The sequence below is a fragment of the Anas acuta genome, chromosome Z (genome assembly GCF_963932015.1).
Source record: "Anas acuta chromosome Z, bAnaAcu1.1, whole genome shotgun sequence".
In the NCBI taxonomy this organism is placed as follows: Eukaryota; Metazoa; Chordata; class Aves; order Anseriformes; family Anatidae; genus Anas; species Anas acuta.
Genome location: NC_089017.1, coordinates 30714670 through 30736967, shown reverse-complemented (window position 1 = coordinate 30736967; position 22298 = coordinate 30714670). Strand labels below are relative to the sequence as shown.

The 22298-nt window shown below is 35.2% G+C and overlaps 1 protein-coding gene across 6 annotated transcripts in view; it reads right to left on the bottom strand.

Annotated features, from left to right (window-relative positions):
• Positions 1–22298, bottom strand: part of CNTLN (centlein) — a 202699-nt gene that overhangs the window by 22290 nt on the left and 158111 nt on the right. For all 6 annotated transcript variants that reach the window (XM_068667749.1, XM_068667754.1, XM_068667751.1 and 3 more), the window contains 5 exons: positions 15980–16144; positions 12566–12663; positions 10692–10818; positions 8847–8984; positions 8322–8507 (listed from right to left, as the gene is read on the bottom strand). In XM_068667749.1, coding sequence (XP_068523850.1) covers positions 8322–8507; positions 8847–8984; positions 10692–10818; positions 12566–12663; positions 15980–16144 — 714 coding nt within the window. The remainder of the gene's footprint in view (positions 1–8321; positions 8508–8846; positions 8985–10691; positions 10819–12565; positions 12664–15979; positions 16145–22298) is intronic.

The window sequence follows — 22298 nt, the reverse complement described above, 5'->3', positions numbered from 1 at the left end:
GAGAAGCCCCTGGTGGAGCAGGCTGTCCCCCTGCAGCCCATGGGTCCCACATGGAGCAGATCTCCACGCTGCAGCCCGTGGAGGTGCCCCCAGTGGAGCAGGTGGATGTGGCCTGGAGGAGGCTGCGGCCCATGGAGAGCCCCCGCAGGAGCAGGCCCCGGGCCGGAGCTGCAGCCCGTGGAGAGGAGCCCACGCAGGAGCAGGGGTCTGGGGGGCGCTGCCGCCCAGCCGTGAGGGACCCGTGCTGGAACAGTTTGCTCCTGGGGGATGGATGGACCCCATGGTACGGAGCCATGTGGTAGCAGGTCTTGAAGAGCTGCTGCCTGTGGGCAGCCCCCGCAAGCTCAGTTCGGGAAGGACGGCATCCCGTGGGAGGGACCCCACGTGGAGTAGGGGCAGAGTGACTGTGAAGGAGCGATGGAGATGAAGTGCTACAGACTGACTGCAGCCCCCATTCCCCACTTCCCTGCACCCCTTGGTGGGAGGAGGTAGAAGTAGGTGGCTGGGGGGAAGGTTTTTTTAATTTGCTTTTAGTTTGTCACTGTGCTAGTCTACTAGTGATAGGCAATACATTATATTAATCCCCTTATGCTGAGTTTGTTTTGCCCATGACGATAATTGGTGAACAATCTCCCTGTCCTTATCTCAACCCTTGAGCCATTATCATCCTATTTTCTCCCCCTTTCCCTTTGAGGTGGGAGAGTCAGAGAACAGTTGTGCTTGAACTCAGCTGCTCAGCTGAGTAAAAGCACATCACTCAAATGGCATCTGTGTCTGATCTAGGTACCCATATTAAAAAGATGGTCTGCACACCTTGGGCGCAGAAGGTTAGAGTAGCATTACTGCTAAAATTAAATCCACAGATTTTGGCAATATATTCACCAATGGAAATTCCCTATGAAGAACGTTTCTTAGTGTCTCACTATAACTAGAGAATTCTGAGAGTGCATTGCAAGGACTTTCTTCTATCAAAAGAACTGACTGTAGTTTGACATAAAGTCAGTAGCAGTACTTCTATTGCTCTCTTGTTGGAAAGGAACTGATCAAAAGCCATAAAATATTTTCCAAGTATTTGAACCTTCCAAAACAAATCATCTCTAATTCTATTTAGTTTCTCTTTTTCTCTCTTCTTGAGATAAAGAACAAATAGGATACCATCTACACATGGCCATTCCAAGAAGAATATGTGTTATGGCAATGTTCTATCATTCCCAAAACAGAACAGTTCAAGAGAAAATGACAATGATAAGTATTAGAATTTTTTCAAATAGCAGGATTTTTTAACAAGAAAAGGATGAGGCATTAATTAGGTCCTTTGTAGCACGAAAACTAGCTTCATACAACATTTTCAATCAGAACTGCCACTAAAAAAAGGCAGCCCCAACATCTCTATCCTACATCTTTGCTCTGACCCCTTGGTGGGGCACTAAGACTGGTGCTCTGCATTTTCAAAAGTTTACCTTAAATAGGTGCATTTTCCTGAGATATGTCACTGTTAACCTGGTGTGATGTTTATGAAATCTTGTGGAAGTTTCATTAGGACAGAAATAAACAGTAAGAGTCACTCAGAGGTGGAACTTTTAAAAGAAGTGAGAGCATTTTAACAGTAGTGTTAACTTATCTTAAACTGCATATTAAACTACAGCCAAAAGTAGCAGTGAGAAAATGTGCCATGGGGAAAAAAAATTAAAAAAAAAAGCCAGAATAAAGATAAACTGCAGAAAGGTATGAAAGACTGACACATATTGGGATTTGAGGTAAGTTGACTGAATGGCAAAGGACTGTCAGATCATCACTCAGCCAAGCAGAAGTGGAAGAAGGCCTCTGATGTATACGGCTGCATGTGGCTATGTATCAGCCAACAGAGCAAGGGGAAAATGCAACTAGCTTAAGGCCTGTTCTGAGTAGCAGAAATGAGGGCAGATGTCTTAGGAGAATCAGAGTTAGATCCCCAAGTAAATCCACTAAGCTTGCCAAATAAACTGCCACGGGTCTTGATTTTGGCAGTCAATTTTATCAGATGGTTATATGGGAGACCTATCAAGAACAATGCCAGAACAGACCAGATGTGAACTGTGCTTCAGGGGTATTCTCTATGGAGAGCACACACCTCCCAAATCACAGAGGCTTTATGGAAGTGAGAAATGCACTATGCTGACTTTAAAGCACTCAGTCGCCATCACCTATTTGTTACAGCAGTAGTTGAATATAGGCCTCATCAGAATTTTGAAACATCTTCATCTAGCTCAGAAAATTCGGAGATTCCACACTCATGCAGATGTTACCACTGCGGACCTTTTTTTTTTTTCGTTTGTGTGTGTGTGTGTGTTCCTGATATACAAGTCGAATAAGACAGACAATGTTACTGGGTCTTGAGTTTCAGGAAGAATCTGTGGCAGGAATATATGGCCAAACTATAAATGAGTTGTTTTTTTTTTTTAAAAAAAAAAGCACTATAATGAAAGAAAACAAATAGGGAGGATTTTGGACAGTTTCATATCAAACTACGAAAACATGTTCTATCCTGTTTTCAGTGGGCACCCAGTCAAGCTGGGTTCTTCACAGCACTCTGGGAACACCTAAAAATCATGAATTACTTTGCAATTCAACCTTTTAGGTGATTTTTCATCTATTTAACATATTACTGATATTGCATAATGTACAATGAATAATAACCTTTATCAACTGATTTGCACTTTCTTCAAGGAAAGAAATCAGGTTTATTCAACATAAATTATTTTCCATAAAGCCATTCTAAGAAGTATAACTATACCTCTATACTTTAATAGTTTAAGAATTTAATTTTGTATCAGATTTTAATTATTTTTGCCAGAAATTAGGTCAGACTAACTGGCCTACAGATATCTATCTTGACTTTATTTTTTGAATATCAACTCAATATTAGCATTTTAAAACTACTCCAATACTCATGCCAGTTTTGAGCATATACTTTGAATACTTACTCAAAATGAGGACTAGCAACTAATAAAATTCCTTAACCAGCCCCCATAACAGTGTAAGACCAGGAAATTCTCAGTTTACAGTACTACTTCTTACTAGAAATTGTTTAAAATACTCCTCTGGTTATGAGTAGATTGGGCATGTTTCATCATCTTCATATAACATCAGCCTACTCCCTTCCAGATACACAACACAAATATTTATAAAAGATTTCTATCTTTACACTACTACAGAGTTGCTTTGTCTAGTAACAGTTCATATCCAGCATGTAATATCTACCTTCTTATTAGCATATTTTAAAATCCTACACTTCTGTGGGGCAGAAAAATTCTTGGCCTTGCTAAACACAGATTTCACAGAATCACAGAATCATCTAGGTTGGAAGAGACCCCAAGATCATTGAGTCCAACCTCTGACCTAACACTAACAAGTCCTCCACTAAACCATATTGCTAAGTTCAACATCTAAACGTCTTTTAAAGACCTCCAGGAATGGTGACTCCACCACTTCCCTGGGCAGCCCATTCCAATGCCTAACAACCCTCTCAGTGAAGAAGTTTTTCCTAATATCCAACCTAAAACACCCCTGGTACAACTTTAGCCCATTCCCCTTGTCCTGTCTCCAGGCACATGGTAACATAGACCAATCCCCACCTCGATACAGCCTCCTGTAATGTAAAGAGCAATAAGGTCACCCCTGGGCCTCGTTTTCTCCAGGCTGAACAACCCCAGCTCCCTCAGCCCTCCTTGTAAGACTTGTTCTCCAGGCCCCTCACCAGCTTTGTCGCCCTTCTCTGGACTCGCTCAAGCACCTCGATGTCCTTCTTGTAGCGAGGGGCCCAAAACTGAACACAGTACTTGAGGTGCGGCCTCACCAGAGCCGAGTACAGGGGGACGATCACCTCCCTAGCCCTGCTGGTCACACTGCTTCTGATACAAGCCAGGATGCTGTTGGCCTTCTTGGCCACCTGAGCACACTGCTGGCTCATATTCAGCCGACTGTCCACCATCACTCCCAGGTCCTTCTCTGCAAGGTAGCTTTCAACCACTCATCTCCCAGCCTGTAGCTCTGCTTGGGGTTATTGTGCCCCAGGTGCAGGACCCGGCACTTGGCCTTGTTGAACTTCATACAGTTTCATCTTATCTTATCCTAATCTCCATCCACTATACCCTATTGCTATGCACATTTTCAGGTTATCACCTATAATCCATTTCCTACTTCCTTTATTTTGCCTTTTTATTTCTAAATATTGTATTCTCTTTCCTATCAAACTGAAATAGAAATCTAAAAGGAGCTATCCTCTAATTGTGGAGCTATGTTTTTTTTTATTACTTGAACTGTTACAGTAACATTTTTTCATATCTTTTCCTAGCCTAAATCTTCCTATCACAGCGTTGAAGAATGAGCTACTCTGAATCAGCAATGTCAACTATTTCAGGTGCCCTTTTTATTCCCCCTGAATGTGATTTAGGGCCTAACGCCTGATCCCTACACCACACTCCAAGAAAAATGATTTCAGGAATAACTTACAACATATTAGATACAGCAACTTTTCTTTCTAATTGTATCTTCCATGATTTTTAGAAGCTATCACTGGAGTTTACAATCTAGCAGTTTTGGTTACCTACCTAAGCTCCCAAACTGTGATCTCCATAGCATTGCAGTGCTTTACTGTACATTACAAATATGTGATTAACTAGTAACTTATTAAATACTCTAATTTGATCCAGTGGTATATAACTAACTCCTACCAGAAACCTCTCCTCTAGGTTTCCTGACTTAGCATATTGATCCAAATGCACTCAAAATCCTGTCATTCTGAGTTATCAATGACTCTAGAAACAAGTAATAGTGTCTTTTAATGCAGAATGCCAGCTCTATCCTCTGCTCTCCCTCCCAGCTCACAGACATCTCTTTTACACATTCTCCCTAATATTAAAATACTTCTTGAATGGAACAGTTATGTGTAACTGGACAAGTACATACCGGAAATGTTTACAACAAAATTATGTAATATCATCCAACAATGATTCTTTTTGTCTGTTACATGTAACTGCTATTCGAAATTGAGTTCTACCCATTTGCTTTCTTTGTTCAGACTCTTTACATATTAGTACAGAAAACCTGTTATTTTCTCTTTTCATTCCTTAGACAAATTCAATTTGTTTGTGATAGCCTACATTAGCCTACATGAGATTTAAAAAAAATAAAAAAATTTTATGAAATCTTCATATTATGTTTATCAGCTTGCTGGTGACCTTCTAATTACCAATTAAACACCACACTCAGATCATTCTGTTTAAAGTTGATTTACAAAGCTCCTCTACCATTAGAATATGGTTCAATATTTCATAATACCAAAGCCTTAAGCTTCACCTCAGTTGCACACCTAATTGTTAATATTAGTACTTTCTGTCTTTTTCTCTTGTGGAGACTGACGATGTATATTTTTTTCCCTCTTGTGTGTGGAACCCTTAACTTTTATAGTCTATCAAGTTGATGTGATGCTACATCGTTAGTTTGTGTGTTTTCTGACCTCTGACAACTTGTTGGATACTTACAGTAACATTCAATTTTGCTAAGACACTTCATAATCCCTTTGAAGAAAAAGAGCACACTGCTGTCAGTGTCCTTTGCTGAATTAACTCTCTTCTCATAATACAGGTAGTAGTCATTGTTTATTACTGCTTATGGTCCTGATGTATACTCACACTAGATTCCAAGAACAATGACTGTCCCGTTACAGAAGCCCCTTCATTCCTTCGAAGTTCAAGCCCTCAATATTCTGTTATTCACTACATATGAATTCATACTATGAATTATATGTACTATAAGTATTCATAATTCTCAAAATAATATGATTATTTTGGCAAAGGCCAATGCTTCTTGATTCTCCTTCCTTTTGGATCACATACCTACAATCCACTTTTTTAGTTTTTACCTCTAATTGATCCCTACAGGTTTGATTTCAAGATTAACTACTCAATAGTTGCATTTCAAGACGTACTTCATAGGTGCATTTAATTTTCTTAGATGCTATGAGGTATCCCAAATATCTTCTGCCTATATTTTCTAATGTATATTAGCCATTCCTGCTTCATGTATCAGAGTCATTTTCTTCTTCAGAATAAGAAGAAGAAATACAAGAAAGACAGGGATCTTCTGGAAAGAGTTCAGTGGAGGGCCACAAAGATGATAGGGGCCTGGAGCATCTTCCCTATGAAGAAAGGCTGAGAGACCTGGGTCTGTTCAGCCTGGAGAAAAGAAGACTGAGAGGGGATCTCCTCAATGTATATAAATATCTGAGGGGTGGGGGACAGAAGGATGTAGCCAACCTCTTCTCAGTGGTTTGTGAGGATAGGACAAGGGGCAATGGCTGCAAGTTAGAGCACAGGAAGTTCCGCACTGACATGCAAAAGAACTTCTTCATGGTGAGGGTGACGGAGCACTGGGACAGGCTGCCTAGGGAGGTTGTGGAGTTTCCTTCTCTGGCAATATTCAAGGCCTGTCTGGAACCCCTACAGTTCTGTGATTCTGTGAAAATTAAAAACAGGATATAAAAAAAACACCACAGTGATTTCTACCTGAATTTTTCCATAACTAACTGCTATAGAAAGAGCAAGCCACACTCTCTTCTCTGAAGTTCCTCTATTAGCTGAACCTATTCATTAACAATGTTGAAAAGAATTGTATGTTAAAAAGAACTACATAATGTCATGAGATACATGGAAAAAATAAAAAAATAAGAACTGATTTAAATCGATTAATGAGGAAACGATTACACTTGCACTCAGAAAAATCAAGTCAGGCTTGAAAAATGAACAAAATAGAAGACAAAGGTAAGAGAGTCATACAAATATGTTGAACAAGTTCAGAAAGAGAGAGAGTTTAAACTTGATTAAATTTGATCTCTATAAGGAAAAACTTATTTGAATTACTGAGACTAGAGGGAGAACCAGACATCAAGGTCATAGGAAAACTGACAGCACCTGGAAGGAGACAGTAGAAATGAGGGAAACTGGATTTCAAAGGAAGAGCTGGTGCAGGAAGAAGCACGGTCACTTATTGTGACATCTTGATCTTCCTTGACAGGCTATCGCATGAAATACCTAAGAGTTATTTTGAGGTGATTTACTCGATATACTACAAAATTCTATTGAAACACCACGATTTTTAAGTATACTTTTTACAGTGGTATACTGTGAAAAATTCTGTTTTCAGAGAACTTTTTTCCCATAAATATTTCGTACCTAACTAAAGAAAGCAGTCTTCTAAGGAACCGATGAACTTCTAAGGTTCATCAATGTTTGAATTCTACAGAGCATTGTTATTTTCAAAAAATTTTTCTGCAAAGTAACAGTAGTCATCAAAACTGTTATTTGAAATTTGCATGCATATTCTTTTATCCAGGAGAAAAAAATACATATTTAGCTTTAGTACCTATATATTATTATTATTTATAGAGAAACTGCATTTTTTTTGTGTGTGTGTGTACAGTACAACCATATAAATGCTAATGAATATTTATGGTTGTTAACAGAAAAGCAGCGATATTATTCAACAACAAATGAAGCATCACGATATTTGCTAATACGTGATTTGTGTCATTAATGCTACTTTTGAGAACAGAAGATCTTTTACTTTCTCATTTTCTAATTTCTGATAAACTTTTCGTTATGGGAGTATGTAAGGTATCTATAGTATAAACACTTGCTTATCTCCTTTTTCAATAATTGCTACTGCATTTTATTCAATGTAGTCATTCCATATCAGCCTGAATGAAGAGTGAATTGTGGCTCTGTCATCTGTCAGGATGCTTTATTAAAAAAATAGATAGACATTACATTAATTTAGGTTTTCCCATACTTAGCCAGAAATAACCATGTAGCTATGGAAAGAACACTATTTTTTTCCTCCTAGAGGAACCATTCTGTATTAGAAGAAAGCTAATCTTTCCCCATGAAAGTTAAGTTTCAAAAACACGTGCTTGTGGGAAATGAGGTAATTCACACTAATCAACAGATATGAGTTGTATTCTCCAAAGTGCTGGAATTTTTTTTTTTTTCCAGAGTAATTTACTACACAATTATGCATTTTTTTTCTTGGACATAAGCATGCTGGCAGCGATGTACAAAAAGGTGACCAATATGAATGATGGAATTCTAGAGAAATCTAGGCAAGATACCTAGAGCTATTCGGACCAGTTCAGAGCTAACACACAGCCAGTACATGACCTTCAAAGACTGTTCCAGATCAGTGAATGCAGCAAAGATTAGCCCCACTTGGTCTTTTGCCTTTTTACTTTCACCCAGGACTACACTTATTTAGGTGAACACTCAAAAGAAAATCCAAATTCAAACCTTCACAAATGTCATGAACTCTTCTACTCTGTCATTGGCGAACAGCAGCTTCTTCTGAATTGTTTCCAAAGCCTGACCACTCTGTTTAGCCAAACCATGTAGTTGTTGAGATGCAGCAGTCTCAAGTTCAGTCATGGCACGTTCGGTCTCAGTCATTTTGCTCTCTAGATTGGAAAGCTTGACATCCTGAAATACATCGCAGAGAAACAGGAGTGACACAATAAAAGCTGATAGGCAGATATGCTATCTTACAAACAAACGTCCCACAAAATGGTAAATATCATGAAACACTTAAAATGTGATTTCACAAGAAAAAAGTAATTTCATTTGCTGTCATTTCATCCATATTTCAGTATAAACATTTCAGTGAGGTGAGTGAATGAAATCAGTGACATACATTAGTGTTCTTCTGTTCTTTTTTACCTTTATGTATTTAAAAAGGCTAAGCCAATGACCTTGCAACTTTTCATTTGAAAGAAAGATATGAAAAGGTTTCACAGTAAACTCATCACAAAGCTATTATACCTTTTTCTCCAACTCATCTTTAGTCTTGTGATACATCTGCTCATAATGAGACTTCTCTTTTGTAGCTACATTAAGCCTCTGTTTCAGTGAGTCAATGGAAGCCTTCTTGTTTGAACAGTCTTCGTTCAGTGACTTTAGCTGAAACAAAAGCAAAGAGCAATATGATTAATAGAAATAAAAAAATAAATAGATATAAATAAAAATAAATAGAAATAAAATTTAAAAATAAAAACTAAATCTAAAACAAGCCTATACATACTGCATAATATACCTCTCTGTATTATATAAATTACTTGATAAAAGTATCTTTTTCTGAAATTACAAAGTCTACTGATGACCAAGTAGAGATCAGTTTCCACACACATTCCTGTAACAGAAAGCCTTGACTTGTATGAAATGTACAGAAAATCTCTTCATTTGCAGCATTGTTAAGTTTAGATATATTTTACTGTCATTATGAATCCAAATGTGAATAAACCATAGTTTCTACTGATTTCTTGTAGCTGAGAAACTGGTGACTGTCTACAAGCCAACAGTCTCTACAATAACAAAATATAATAATAATTATTATATTTTTCCATACAGTGCGAACATTGATTCTGGATGAAATGAAAGAGACTAGCACTCCTAGAAAATCATTCAGTCCTCCAGTGAAGAACTCAGTTCTTCAGTTCTTAACAATACTAATCAGAAAGTTGTCCAGACAGTATTGAGTAACAGGGAATTTCTTTGATCTTCTGCTGAAGTTAATGTGAAATTTATGAAGTTGATTTTCCATATAGAATAATCAAAGTAATGTATGGAATTTGATTTTCTGGAATCTAAAAAATGCAGCAGTTAATATACTCACAGAACAGGATTAAACTACATCATTCCATTCTAAATCTTGTCTTCAAAAGCAAAACCAGGTACTTCTCTCGCTTCACACATCTCCCTTGCTTACTTATGCTTTCACTCTCTGGCTGAGGTTTTCTTAATAACAACCTGGCTTTGGCATGGAGGGTAAGAGAGTAGCTCTCTCTAGAGCTGAAAGTGCTTAATGACTTCAAGCAGAGGTAGTGCCTGTAGTATAAAGCAAGCACCTGCATTCTAGGATAACAAAAGCAAGCTGGTAAATTGTTTATTTCTATTTCAGGGTCACATGCTGCATAACCTCACAGATAACAAAATGTCATGATCAAGAACATCATGATTTTCAGGAATTAAAGGTGAAAGTGCAATACATTGGTTGGATAATATAGAAAGATGCCAAGACATAAACTAATTCTTCTGGCTTCCATGAAATTGTCCTAGATTTTTGCAGGAGAAATAATTTGCTATAGAAATGAAGTTCTACTTATATGAATAGAATTACATTAAGCGTTAAAACCAAAGAAGTGTGACTCATTCATAATATTGCAGTCCAAAACAGATTAATACATTAAACCATTTAAATACTATAGCCAGGAGATGTGCATGCACTTCATTAGCATATGTCAAGTAAAATCATCCTTGTTTCAGGTCTGTTGTACTTTATGAACTTAGACTCCATAAAACTAAATATCACTACAACTAAATCTCTCTACTTAGAGCATGTCTCTGCAATTCAGTGTTCTGAATTCTTCAAATTTTAATTATACCTCTAGTGAACATACATGTACATTAAATTATGCTGAATACATCCAAACTATCACCATATACTGATTTCATACAAATTACAGTGGGGAGAGTTACACAGTTAAATTAACTGTACCTTGTTTTCTTAAAGCAATATATTAATTTAGTATGTATAGTGCATTGAAATAACTTATGCAAATCCACCAGCTTTTGGTTTTCATGAAACTACAGCTAGCAAAAAAGAAGTACCTTTCTCTCAAGGCTATCTAATGTTTCATTACAAGCTTTCTCATTTTCTTGATATGCTCTTAGACGAGACCGTAAGTCTTCTATCAAATGTCTTTTCATATTAAGGTCCCTCTCCAATCGAGAAATCCTAAAAGGGAAGAAGTTACACTGCATGTCACTGTTAGAAAATATTGCTAATACACAATTTTTTAAGCAACTAAGGAGTATAAATGCAGTAGAGAAACCACCATTCTGTAGCTTTTGAATGTTTTTTAAATACAAGTTTATTAAAATCTTGAAACTTAGCTTATTCTTAAACTAAAAGAATGACATTGTTTCCTGTTAAAGAGACCTATTTCTAAATATTCAATTTATTTGTGATTTGCTTTTTTGCTTTGGTTTATGTTCTAACTTGCATTATCTGAACTCATATGATACTTCCTAAGCTATTATCAAAAAAAGACAGTTTAATTAATTACACTTCTTTGATGTCTGAAGTACATATCTTTCAAACATCATTTTGTTCAAAATTCTTTTTAAAAGAAAGTGAAGGGAAGAATTCTTTCATCCAACTCAGTAAGGCACAGACACATGAAGAAACACTACCATGGTATTATAATGCCAGATAAGACAATTCTTAAAATCTGAAAAAACAAGAAATAAAACTCTTCACAAACTTCTGAACTAAAGAGACTTTCATGTACTGCAAGAAAATCTCCATTTAATAAGAAAATTACATGTTATTCAATGTCTCCATGGTTATGATACACATTAAGTATAAACATAAGCAATACCTAACACCTGAATTACAGACATCTGGATTTCTTTTTATGAAAGCAAAATGATAATATATTCAGGAAAAAAAATATTGTTCGATATCATGCCAGTGTCATATTAAAAAATCAGGAAACTAATGCATCTTAACATTTCTTCCATCTATTTCACATCTACATTATTTTGGTTTTGTTGATTAAATCTTAATGTTTATGAAAAAGCAGTTATTTATTTTACGAAGGAAGCATGATAACTGGTAACTCTATTTTATAAAGTTCAGTTTAAACACCATGGTAAAAGATTTCGGTTTTATTTTAAACCAAAAATATACTATATACACAATTTAACCATTTTAAAAGTTCTCTGTTTCTGAAATGAACAAATTTTCAGATAAGTAAACAGCCTTTTTCCTACAAATAAAAAAAATACAGTTGTTAGAGGATTTAAACTCTGGGACAGGCAAGAAATTCACAGATAAACTAATAGGTTATGTTTTTATTGTACTATAATTGATGAACTGTATTACATCAATTAAAGTAAGTAGGCAGAATAAAAATCTCAGTTACATACTTTAAACCAATACATGTGAATTTCAAACGAGTGATAAGCCTTAATCAATTCAAATAAAAACAAATACAACTGTCCTTTTTAACTGTTATGAATGTAAAACTGGATAGTTAATCTTGTTTAAGCATCTTAACCTTGACATGTCTCTTAGCCCCTAGGCAAAGAATTACTGTATTTGAAACATGGCGTTTAAAGAGCTGAGGAATTCATTTAGACTTACATCAAGGACTTAAAAAAAAAAAAAAAGTCCACTTTATGGTGTGAGTTCCAATTTAAGGTATACTTATTATAACACAGATATTGTATCTAGCTATTGTAGCTGAACACAACAGTTTAAACATGCAATTTTAGCATGTACTTCTCTAGTTTTTAAAACATATAAGCAAACAAAACAAAACGAACCTGGATGGTAAGAGTCTGCAAGATTATAATAAAAATCTAAAATTCTCTTACAGAAATCTAACATTCTCTTACACATCTAATAGTGATATAGTACCGATTATACAGCTGCCACTGGGTGGCACCAAACACAACGGAGAGAAAGGTAAACATACTTCGCTTGAACTTCCCGAATCTGTTCTTCTTTTTGCTGGACTTCATTTTTCAAAGACTTAATGGTGGTTGATTGCTTAGTGATTTCATTATTCGAATTCTATATTGGAGAATATAAACAAATCATATTGAATATTATCTCAGCCAACAGTAAATTTATTTGAAATAATGGGATCTGTAAACTTCCCCCTATTATATGAATTTTCTTAAATGTTAACTGGAATCTGCTACATTGTGCAAAGGGAGAATTTTTACTTTCCAGCAACACTTAAGAAAAAATATTTCCATTACAAAATATGATCAAAATCAGTACCCTTCCACTGGTATGAAAATATATGATTAATAGATGTTCCCCAGGACACCTGCAAGCTCAAAGCAGTATCAGTACCAAATTTTCTCTTGCATAGCACAGTTAGCTAAAAAGGTAACAGGGAAGAAGTAAAATCAGGTCTTTATTTGAAATTATGCTTGAAAATATGCTTAAATTGTTCTAGAGCACAAGATAATGTTTTCCAATAATCCCTTTCATCTTGTTCATTTGAATATACAAGAAAACCCACTGCAAGAATTGTTGGTTTTGTGTCCCTTAAAAATCAAAGCAGAAGATAAAACATTTCCATTCAGCCATACTAACACAAATCCTGTATTTCTGCAACAAAAAGGTATGATATTAATGTTCAGGCACACGTAATGCCAGCTATGGGGAATTATACAGTTGTTACCTTTCGTTGTTGTATATAGTAAGAAGTTAAAAAAATAATAATAATCCTCAACTCCTCCATGCAAACACATGTATAATATACCCAAGATTTAGTTAAGAACTATTTAATCACTCTACAGAAATAAAAATATAAAATTTAACTAGAGTAGCCATCTTAGCAATATGAGCATATACTTTGAATGCCATTGCTGAAAATGGCAGCTCAGATTTATTGCATGTAGAGATTTCAAAACTCCAAAAGGTGTTGAAAAAATATGCATATGCATGAAGAGTATGCACAACATAAATGCATGTCTTGCTGCAGGTTCAGCCAATGTGCTAAAGCATTTTACTCATTATGTATAAACAATAATTGAACAGATCAGACATGCTGTAAACAAAGATTCTTCAGGAGAATTTCTCTGCTCAGTGCAGACTTGTAACACCTATTAACATTAATGGGAGTATTGTACATAACTCTGTGGACCTCAAGGGGAGTATATATTCTTGTGTGCATAGTTAGATGTAAAATATTGTTCTTAATAACTTGTCTAGTCTATTTGCTATTATTATAATATGAGGTATTAACAGAAAATTGTTAAAATGATGTATGATAACAGAATATTCCTGAGTTTCCTGAGACCTGTTTGTTGAGGTTGAACTTCATTAGTATGAAGCAAAGCACCCAGTTACATGGTTTACACGCCAGATACGAACTCGGATACTTAGGTGGGCCTCTGTAGAGGCTCAGAGGTAAAGACATATGCTTACAGTATTTTCCTTCCAAACTCATCATCCACACCTAACATACTTCTACCTACTGGCAAAGTTACAAAGAATCATTACATACAACACAAATAAACATTGCAAAGTTAGCTCAGAGAAAGAATGAACAAAACCAGGTACTTTGAGATTTTGAGCTGTAAAGAAAGGTTTTGCAGCTTGTATCTTCAGGCATTCAGAAGAGTAACTTTCTATAACCTCAAACAACAGTTGACAACTTTTGTGAATTTGTTCTGCTAAAAATGACTTACAGGGCTCACATTTTTGAAAAATTATCAGGTCAAAGTAAAACTAACAGTGACTTGATATAAGTAGTTTTTCAGGCCCTCACAGTCAAAACACTCATCCAATTTATCCACCAGTTATGTCATTCTACTAACCTGGATTTGGAGTCACATATTATGTTTACTTTAAATGTGGTTTTGCCTAGATCATTAATATTCCATTTTCTAACACTGAAAATATAAGACTTCTTTAAGAAGGAATTGAAAGTATTAGTATTTTTGACATCAGATTCATATGTGATGTTAAATACTACTTGTTAAATGCCTCCTCAGCTAAGGAAACACACACAAAAAAAAAAAGAACTTTCATTTTTCAGTAAAGTATTTTGCAGTTCATATGTAGTGGACAAACAGTAGATTTCTAGCATGAACGTTACTTATATTTTACCAAAAAATCCTCATTTTTATTTTTCTTATTTTCATAAAACAAATGACTACTGGATTTCTGGATGTCACTCATATAAAAAGAACTAACCTTATTAACAAATATTAGCACTTAGCAGCATCAGAAGCAGACGAGGCAAAACCAAACGTGAAATCAACACTGAAGAAGTCAACCTGTATGGTTTTAAGATCTCTTTCTCATAAATCAAGGAAATAAAACCATGTGCCTTCCCAAGGCTACTTTCTGCTGCCTGAATCTCTTCATCGATGTGACCTACCGTTACTAATTCCTGAACTTAGAATTTATGCATTCAATGTCCTATGGCCAAGATCTATATAATCATCATTACCATCAATAGTTAAGACGTCTGAACACTACTCTCTCTCTCACCCGACATGAGCTAGCACAACTAATCCAGTACTTAGAGACAGGCACGTAATATGGCCTTCAAGCAGGCCCTTTGGCAGACAGCTTGCTAGCGTGCATTTTCTTCTAGCAGCACAAATCTGTACCATTTTGACTATCTATCTTTACTCAAATATGAAAAACAAAATGAAGGAAAAAAAAAAAAAAACACAACCGAAGACACTCTGTTGCACATATATTTCATTCAGTGAGAAGAGAGGAAGAAAGAACTAATATGTTCCAGGCGAGCCACCCCTTGAGAAAGCTCTCAGACACATCAACACAGCCTAGAATCTACACCATTCACATACAATATTCACCAGAGACTGAAGAATGAAATAATCAACAAGTCAGTATTTTCCTACCAGCTAATCTACAAAAACACTAATATGAAGAATGATCTCTCTTTAAAATCAGTAATAGTAGTGACATGTAAGTAACATAACACTGTTACATGAGCTCTACAATGTGCCAAAACTCTATCCTCTTCTTTCACAGACAGCTGTTTGCTTATCTCCTTCTTAAAAGAAGCAGAGTACTCACCACAATGCTCATTAAAGCCATTCCACAGCACTTTTCAACAAGATGCATTTAATTATTATGTGAAAACTCAATAAACTCCCTTTTTGGCCTATCTGATCTGCAAAAAAAAGTTTTAATTCTGATTATGACTACATTTCTGTTTAACATCAAAGATTATCTAAAACCTAAGCTCCTAATCATTGGCTAACATATATTAATGATATGCATATGTGAGTGTGAAGATATGTATATAAATATATATATATATATGCTTGACCCAGTTATGAAATACTGTTCATGTGAATTATCCTCAGCACCAGATAATCTGTTCTGTCACCTTTAGTTTGCACTGCATCTGTTTCATCTCTAAATCAATGTTCTTTGAAGGAGCTGGTGTGGCTTCACTCTTGCCAGCAGTTTGAGACAGATGTTCTCTCAACTTCAATTTTCCTTGTAAGTCTTCCTTCTCCTGTTGCCACTTGGCCAGGTTAGAGGTCAACACCTGTTTTACAAACAGAAGCAACAATCACAATTGCATCCTAAAAATACTTCTGCTTCATTATATCAGATGCTTCTGTGGTTTATAATTCAAGATGAATGAAACAGTATATATTATCTATAATTATGGTACATAATGCTGAGTACAATGCTGCTGGCTGGAATCTCTGGTTCACGCAAAGATCAAATCTGGCAAGAAAGAGAATTAAAGTAACATTAAAAACAAGATATTTTTTCAAGGCAAGCTGATTCAAGTTTCACTGTTGCAATTTGTACCATGACAGGCAAAAATTACCACTTACAATAGTAAATAATGGTAATTATTAATTACTATTAGCAATAGAAGTTACTATTAAAACCTGTTTACCCAGAATTTCTCTGAGATTCTAGCATTATTTCTATACCAATGAAGAAATACCAAGGTATCTCAGGCACCAAGGTGTATTAAACGTGGTTAAATGTCAAAACTGTTTTAATGGTGACCACTGTAAGCTCACTTGAATTGCTGTGTTGACAACTGCTATAAAACATACACTCTTCTCTTGGCTTTTGTTTTGATATTTGTAGGGCTTGTAGAGGTTAAAGCAAAGTGGACCAGCTGCACTAAATATCTTCTGGTTGGCTGGTCTTTACTCATGTTGTGCTATTTCTTCCCTTTCACATATACGCACCATAGCCAGAGAACCACATATTCCATAACCTTGACTCTAGGGCTGAGGTACTTAAGTGGTAAAAGCCAAGCTGGAGCAGGACAGGATAACAGATGTTAGTTGTTTATTCCACTGGGTAGGTCTTACCACCCTATACTGCAGCCAAAATGCTTCTCATTTAGCAACATAAATGCTAAGTCCAATTAGCAGACGAGGCTTGTTAGGGATTTAGTTCAAATAAATAACATGCAAACTAACTCTCAGTCTTGTTGCACTTGATTGACAACTGACAAGACTTATTTAATCTTTGTAACAATATATTTCATGGTACTCTTTATAGAGGTAATCTTTTAAATAAAATATTTGTTTTAATTTAGATAATATTGAATGTTATTCTATGAAAAGGGGAACTGAAATAATCTTCATGTTACTGCTTAACTTTCACAAATCTGTAGTCAACCCAAATGTTAGGCCCACTGATGGCCTAACAAATCCCTGTTCCTTAAGAGGGTATCAACAGTACCATCTTATTATTCCAAAGAAGATTGTAATATGGTAGTTTAACATAAGGAACAATTATACAAAATGGTATTGAAATCTCTCAAAGGGGAAAAAAACTTCCTTTGTGAAGAATCCTGATAAGAAACTGGGAAAGATATTACAGCTTAAAATGAGTAAATGTGTGGCTGATTATATGCTTCTACACACACAGCAAAAATGTGTGACAGAAGGTTAAAGATAGTGCTCTTTTTCCAAATGTTGTATTGTTTAACTGAAAACTAGATTTTATACTGTTTGCCTTTATTAAAAACAAAACAACACAAAATGAAAAAACATTTTACGTTCATGTATTTATGTGCTCCCATATATATCTGAGATAAGTACTGTTCTTAGTAGAAGGGTTACTCTTTCTGTTCCCTTCCGAGTCTGCTGTTTTTACTGACAAAGAGATAAATAGTGTTAGTGTGTTTAGTAATTGGCAGTCCTGTAACCTGTTATATTATTCTCACAATTAATACAGTATGGTTACAACACAAAACGAAGACTACAAACAAAACCAATAGCAGTACAGAAAAATGCGTTATAGAAAGGTATGTGATTTAGGTTAATTTGTCTAGTATTGCCAATATTTCTACATGCAGAATTTCATGATTCAGTGTTTCTATAATAAATTATTCATAAAAAGAAAAGAAAAAAATCATAGCCAGATCAATATCTCTGATTAAAATTAGAGATGCCCCTCTATCTGCCCAAGACAGCCAGCTACTTGCAGAAGTTTTTAGGCAATTTAAGACTGCTGCCAGCAAAATGCCATGACTGCAGCAGCTACTTACCAAAACCCGTCATTTCTGAATACACTGAAAAAGAAAGGGGTTTGGTGGAACAGGTGCCAATACTTTCTTATAATATTCACTTAAGTGAGGAAGTAGAAAAAAATTATTTCAAATACAAATGTATACAAATATTAAATGCAGAAACAATATCAGACTTCAGGGAGATGTGTCAAAGTAGTATACAAAGGAAAAGCATCCATTAATTTGCAAAAAGCAAAGACAGACACACAGATGCAATCAGCACCAAGCTATTTATCTCCAAAAGCTGCACAGACTACATCAATGGTGTTAGAGGGTGGTTAGGTTGGTTGTTTTGATTCCTTTTTTTTTTTTTTTTTAAATAATCCTGTTGCATTGTTCTTTTATTTGCAACATCTTGAAGGGTATTAGAAAATTCTATATAAATCTATGTAGGATATGAAGAACAGACCTTATCCCCAAAAATATTTATGTCTAAAAGATATACCTTGAATTTACTTAATAAACAAGTTTGTTGCCCAGTTGTTCCTCACCAATCTCTAAGTTTTACCTTAAGTCTTTCATTCCTTTTTAGACACAGGAGATTTTTTTTGTGTATGCACTACCATGCACACAAATCCTGAATGACAGAGTAAAAAGGATTTACTCTAAGGGAAGAGGTCACTAGGATGAAAGGTAGAATCTTAAACACCAGCTAGACCAGATGTTTGTAAAGGCAGGCTACCGCTGTTCCTCCAAGATGTAGCGGCCTTTGTCTGCTGCACCTCCTCCAGAGTGTTTTGGCTTAACAGATGTTTATAGATTCAATATTTTAACATCCATCTATCTTAATCTCCTTGCTCCTGGTATACCCACGACACTCTGTTCTGCTGTACACAAAGGGATAAGTGATGAAATCTCCGTTTCTGTGTAGTCAATGTAAAACTCCCAGTGACTCAGCAATGCCTTTTACCATATGCCCTCTTCTCAGAAACAAGGCAGCATGGAACACCCAATGGATTCACGCAGGAAGCTCCTGGAATAGCCTATTGCTCCCCTGCATCACAACAACCCTGTGAGGAGCTTCTAGCAGAGTCTACAGGAGAGTCAAGCTCCTACTGCAACTAGCAAATATGACAATGACATTTATGTTCGTGGTCATTGCTACTATACTGCCACAACTCTAAAATGGTTTATACACTGTTAGCAGATTAAATAGAATAGGCAAAATTTGAAAATGGGATATAAATCTGGCATTCTTGAAATACTCTTCAAGCACTGAAAACCGTACTTTACTACTCATTTTGTAATCCAGCTATAACCAATATAAATATCCATAAACATGTTAAAATCATATTTGCTATGAAACTTCCCACTCTAAAACACTGGCACACAAAAAAACATCACAGTGTATGGAAATTTCTGTAGTAAACTTGACTTCAACAAATTCCTTTTTTTTTTTTTTCTCTAAAAGAACTTTCTACAGTAGGTAATAAAATATGTTTGCTGTACTGCGCAGCTCCAGTACAAAGTTCCATTTCAAAATCCAGCACTGCTTGTCTGAAGGTTTTAAAGCAAAACCTTCTTCTTTATCTCAATCATGAAAATATACAAGAAAGGCAGTACTTGTTGCAAACATAAACCACAATACAACTTTTCAAAACATTTGCAAGCATTGAGTTAGGTATTTGTGATTTTACACATACTATCAAATACTATTATAACACGATAAACATATTTACAATATCTAAGTCAAAATTTATAGTCAGTCCCACCAATCTTGACTCTGTTTTTTTCACTTGAATCAAAACCTACCTCTGCTTGAAGGATCACAGAAAACAAAGCTAATATTAATATAAGTGGTATGCAGCTATTTGAAAATATGAAAGCTGTATACCACTTCTAGACTAAAAAGCTAACTCTGCTGCATTCTTAATGTGATCATATAGAGAAAAGGCCAATAATTCCAAATCCTTAGTGAAAGTTTTCTTCATGCAAGTGCTTTATGTGGTTGATTATTTGGTTGATTATTTAGCATTCCAGACAGGAATACATAACACAAGTCTTTGGTGATTTAATACCATATTTCTAAACTGAAACAAACACCCCTCAAATACAAGAAAAAGTTACAAAACATAAAAGTTGTCACTCGTTCTTCTGATTTATTATTTTTTTTTTGGTAAAATCTACTGTATCACTCAGTGTTTTTTTTTCTTTAGCCAAATGTAGTTATCAGCAGCAGACTCTGTTTCACAAAATGTCAAGTAAATGAAGGTAATATAGAGGACTTTTTGCCAGTGCTTTAGCTAGTTGTTAGACTTCAGTAGCCTTTAGAGACCATTAAGTACCCTTTGGCTAATTGGCCAATGGTAGATTAATCCTCTTTTTATTCTAGCAGCACTATTTTAACACCCCTTGCACTCTGTCAGTGTAGTATCTGAATGACAAAATAATATTGTGCATGAATAATAAGCAGAAAAGTTAAATTAACATTTCATGTTTCATATGCCATACCTATGTGTCAGAGAAAAAAAAAAAAAAAAAAACCTGTAAAGCCACTGACATTCAACTTTTTTAAACAATCTCATGTTGACATCTTATTGAGGTGAATCTTCCTAATTACTGCTAATTGCCTATCAAGAAAAAAAAAAAAAAAAAAACTTTCCTTGAAGTGCAGTTGTCTAGTATAGATGAACATAGCTCCAGTGTGCATAGTAAAGACAGGCATGACACTTGAGGTGTGCTACATTATTATGAGGTCATACTAAATATGGTTTGCAATGAACAAAGCAGCTTTTAAGGATGTTTAAGGCACTGAAAATGTCAATCTTTCATGAAGTGTTTAAATTAGTTCCCAGCAGAGGAATACAGATATCAGCATGCAGATAAGAGGCATATTTTTCATCTCAGTTATTTTAGTAAAGAAAAAATACAGTTGTCCTATTGATAATGTCACTGTAACACAATCACAGTTCATCAGCTTTATAAAAGTAAAACATACACCGTTATCTTCAGAACTGCCATTTAACACACACAAAATGCAAACTCAACTATTCTTGGAAATACAGGTGTTATTGCCAACAAATAAAGACTCTTTAAAAGTCTTTGAATGTCTTTCTAATCATGTGTTAGTATTGATCAAACAAAGAGTAATCATTGTTTATAAAGGCCATTTACTGTACATCACTTCATAAAACTTTTAATGTAATTTTAATGTAGCTACTTTGTATCAAAATGAGGTTCATAAAAAATTAAAATTCGTTCTACAACTTAAAAAAGCTTAGTGTTACAATATTTGGTCTAGCTATGGCATTTTATGAAATGAAAAAAAAATAGTGCAGATAGGTCCACTTTTTTATTTTATTTTTACATTTGTAAAGGACAATAATACCACACAGATCAAAACCAAAGCATTTACATCTATTCCAGAGAAACATACAAACACTCATGTATAAACGGATCATTCTGGGCCCAATTCTCCAACAAATCATCTATTGTTATAAGCAACTGAGAAGCCCGAGTATACAACTGCATATTGTGCACAAAATGGTTTCTCAAATTATGGAAAATCAGGGAAACTGTAATAATCTAGGTAACAATTTTTTCATATGATGAAAATGCTTCTGAAAAATTTCATCTGTATAAAACAGCAATTCAAATTTAAGGCTATTGACCTGCAGCAACTCAATTTCAGCTTGCATTTTCGATCAGTTTCAGTTTCATATCTCTTTATGAGTAAATACTGCTGTATCTCATGCCTAATTTCTGTATATATTAAGAACACTATCTTGCTTTCATACTAAAGCAGATACAGCACTCCATCTGTCCTTGCAAGTTTCAAAGGAATATAAGAACTATTAGCCATGTATGTAATGCTATTTATATAAGCATTTTCATTATGATCAATTATATGATTTCAACTATGTACTTTAATTTTTGTAGGAATTCAGTTTCCAGTGTGAAGATGCAAACTGTCACAATATACAGATGTTACAATTGGGTAGGACCTTGCCTAAAGGCCTTCACTATTCCACATAAATTAAAGAACTCAAAAAAATATATATTCCTTAGAATGAAAAATATTTGAGATTAAAGTATTTTATACGGTATCTTATATAATTAAAGTTTAACTTATTTGAACTACTTCTACACAGACACAACACCCTAGCAAGCAAGTTGTGAAGCTATGGTGGAAATAGGAAACCAGCGTGTATTT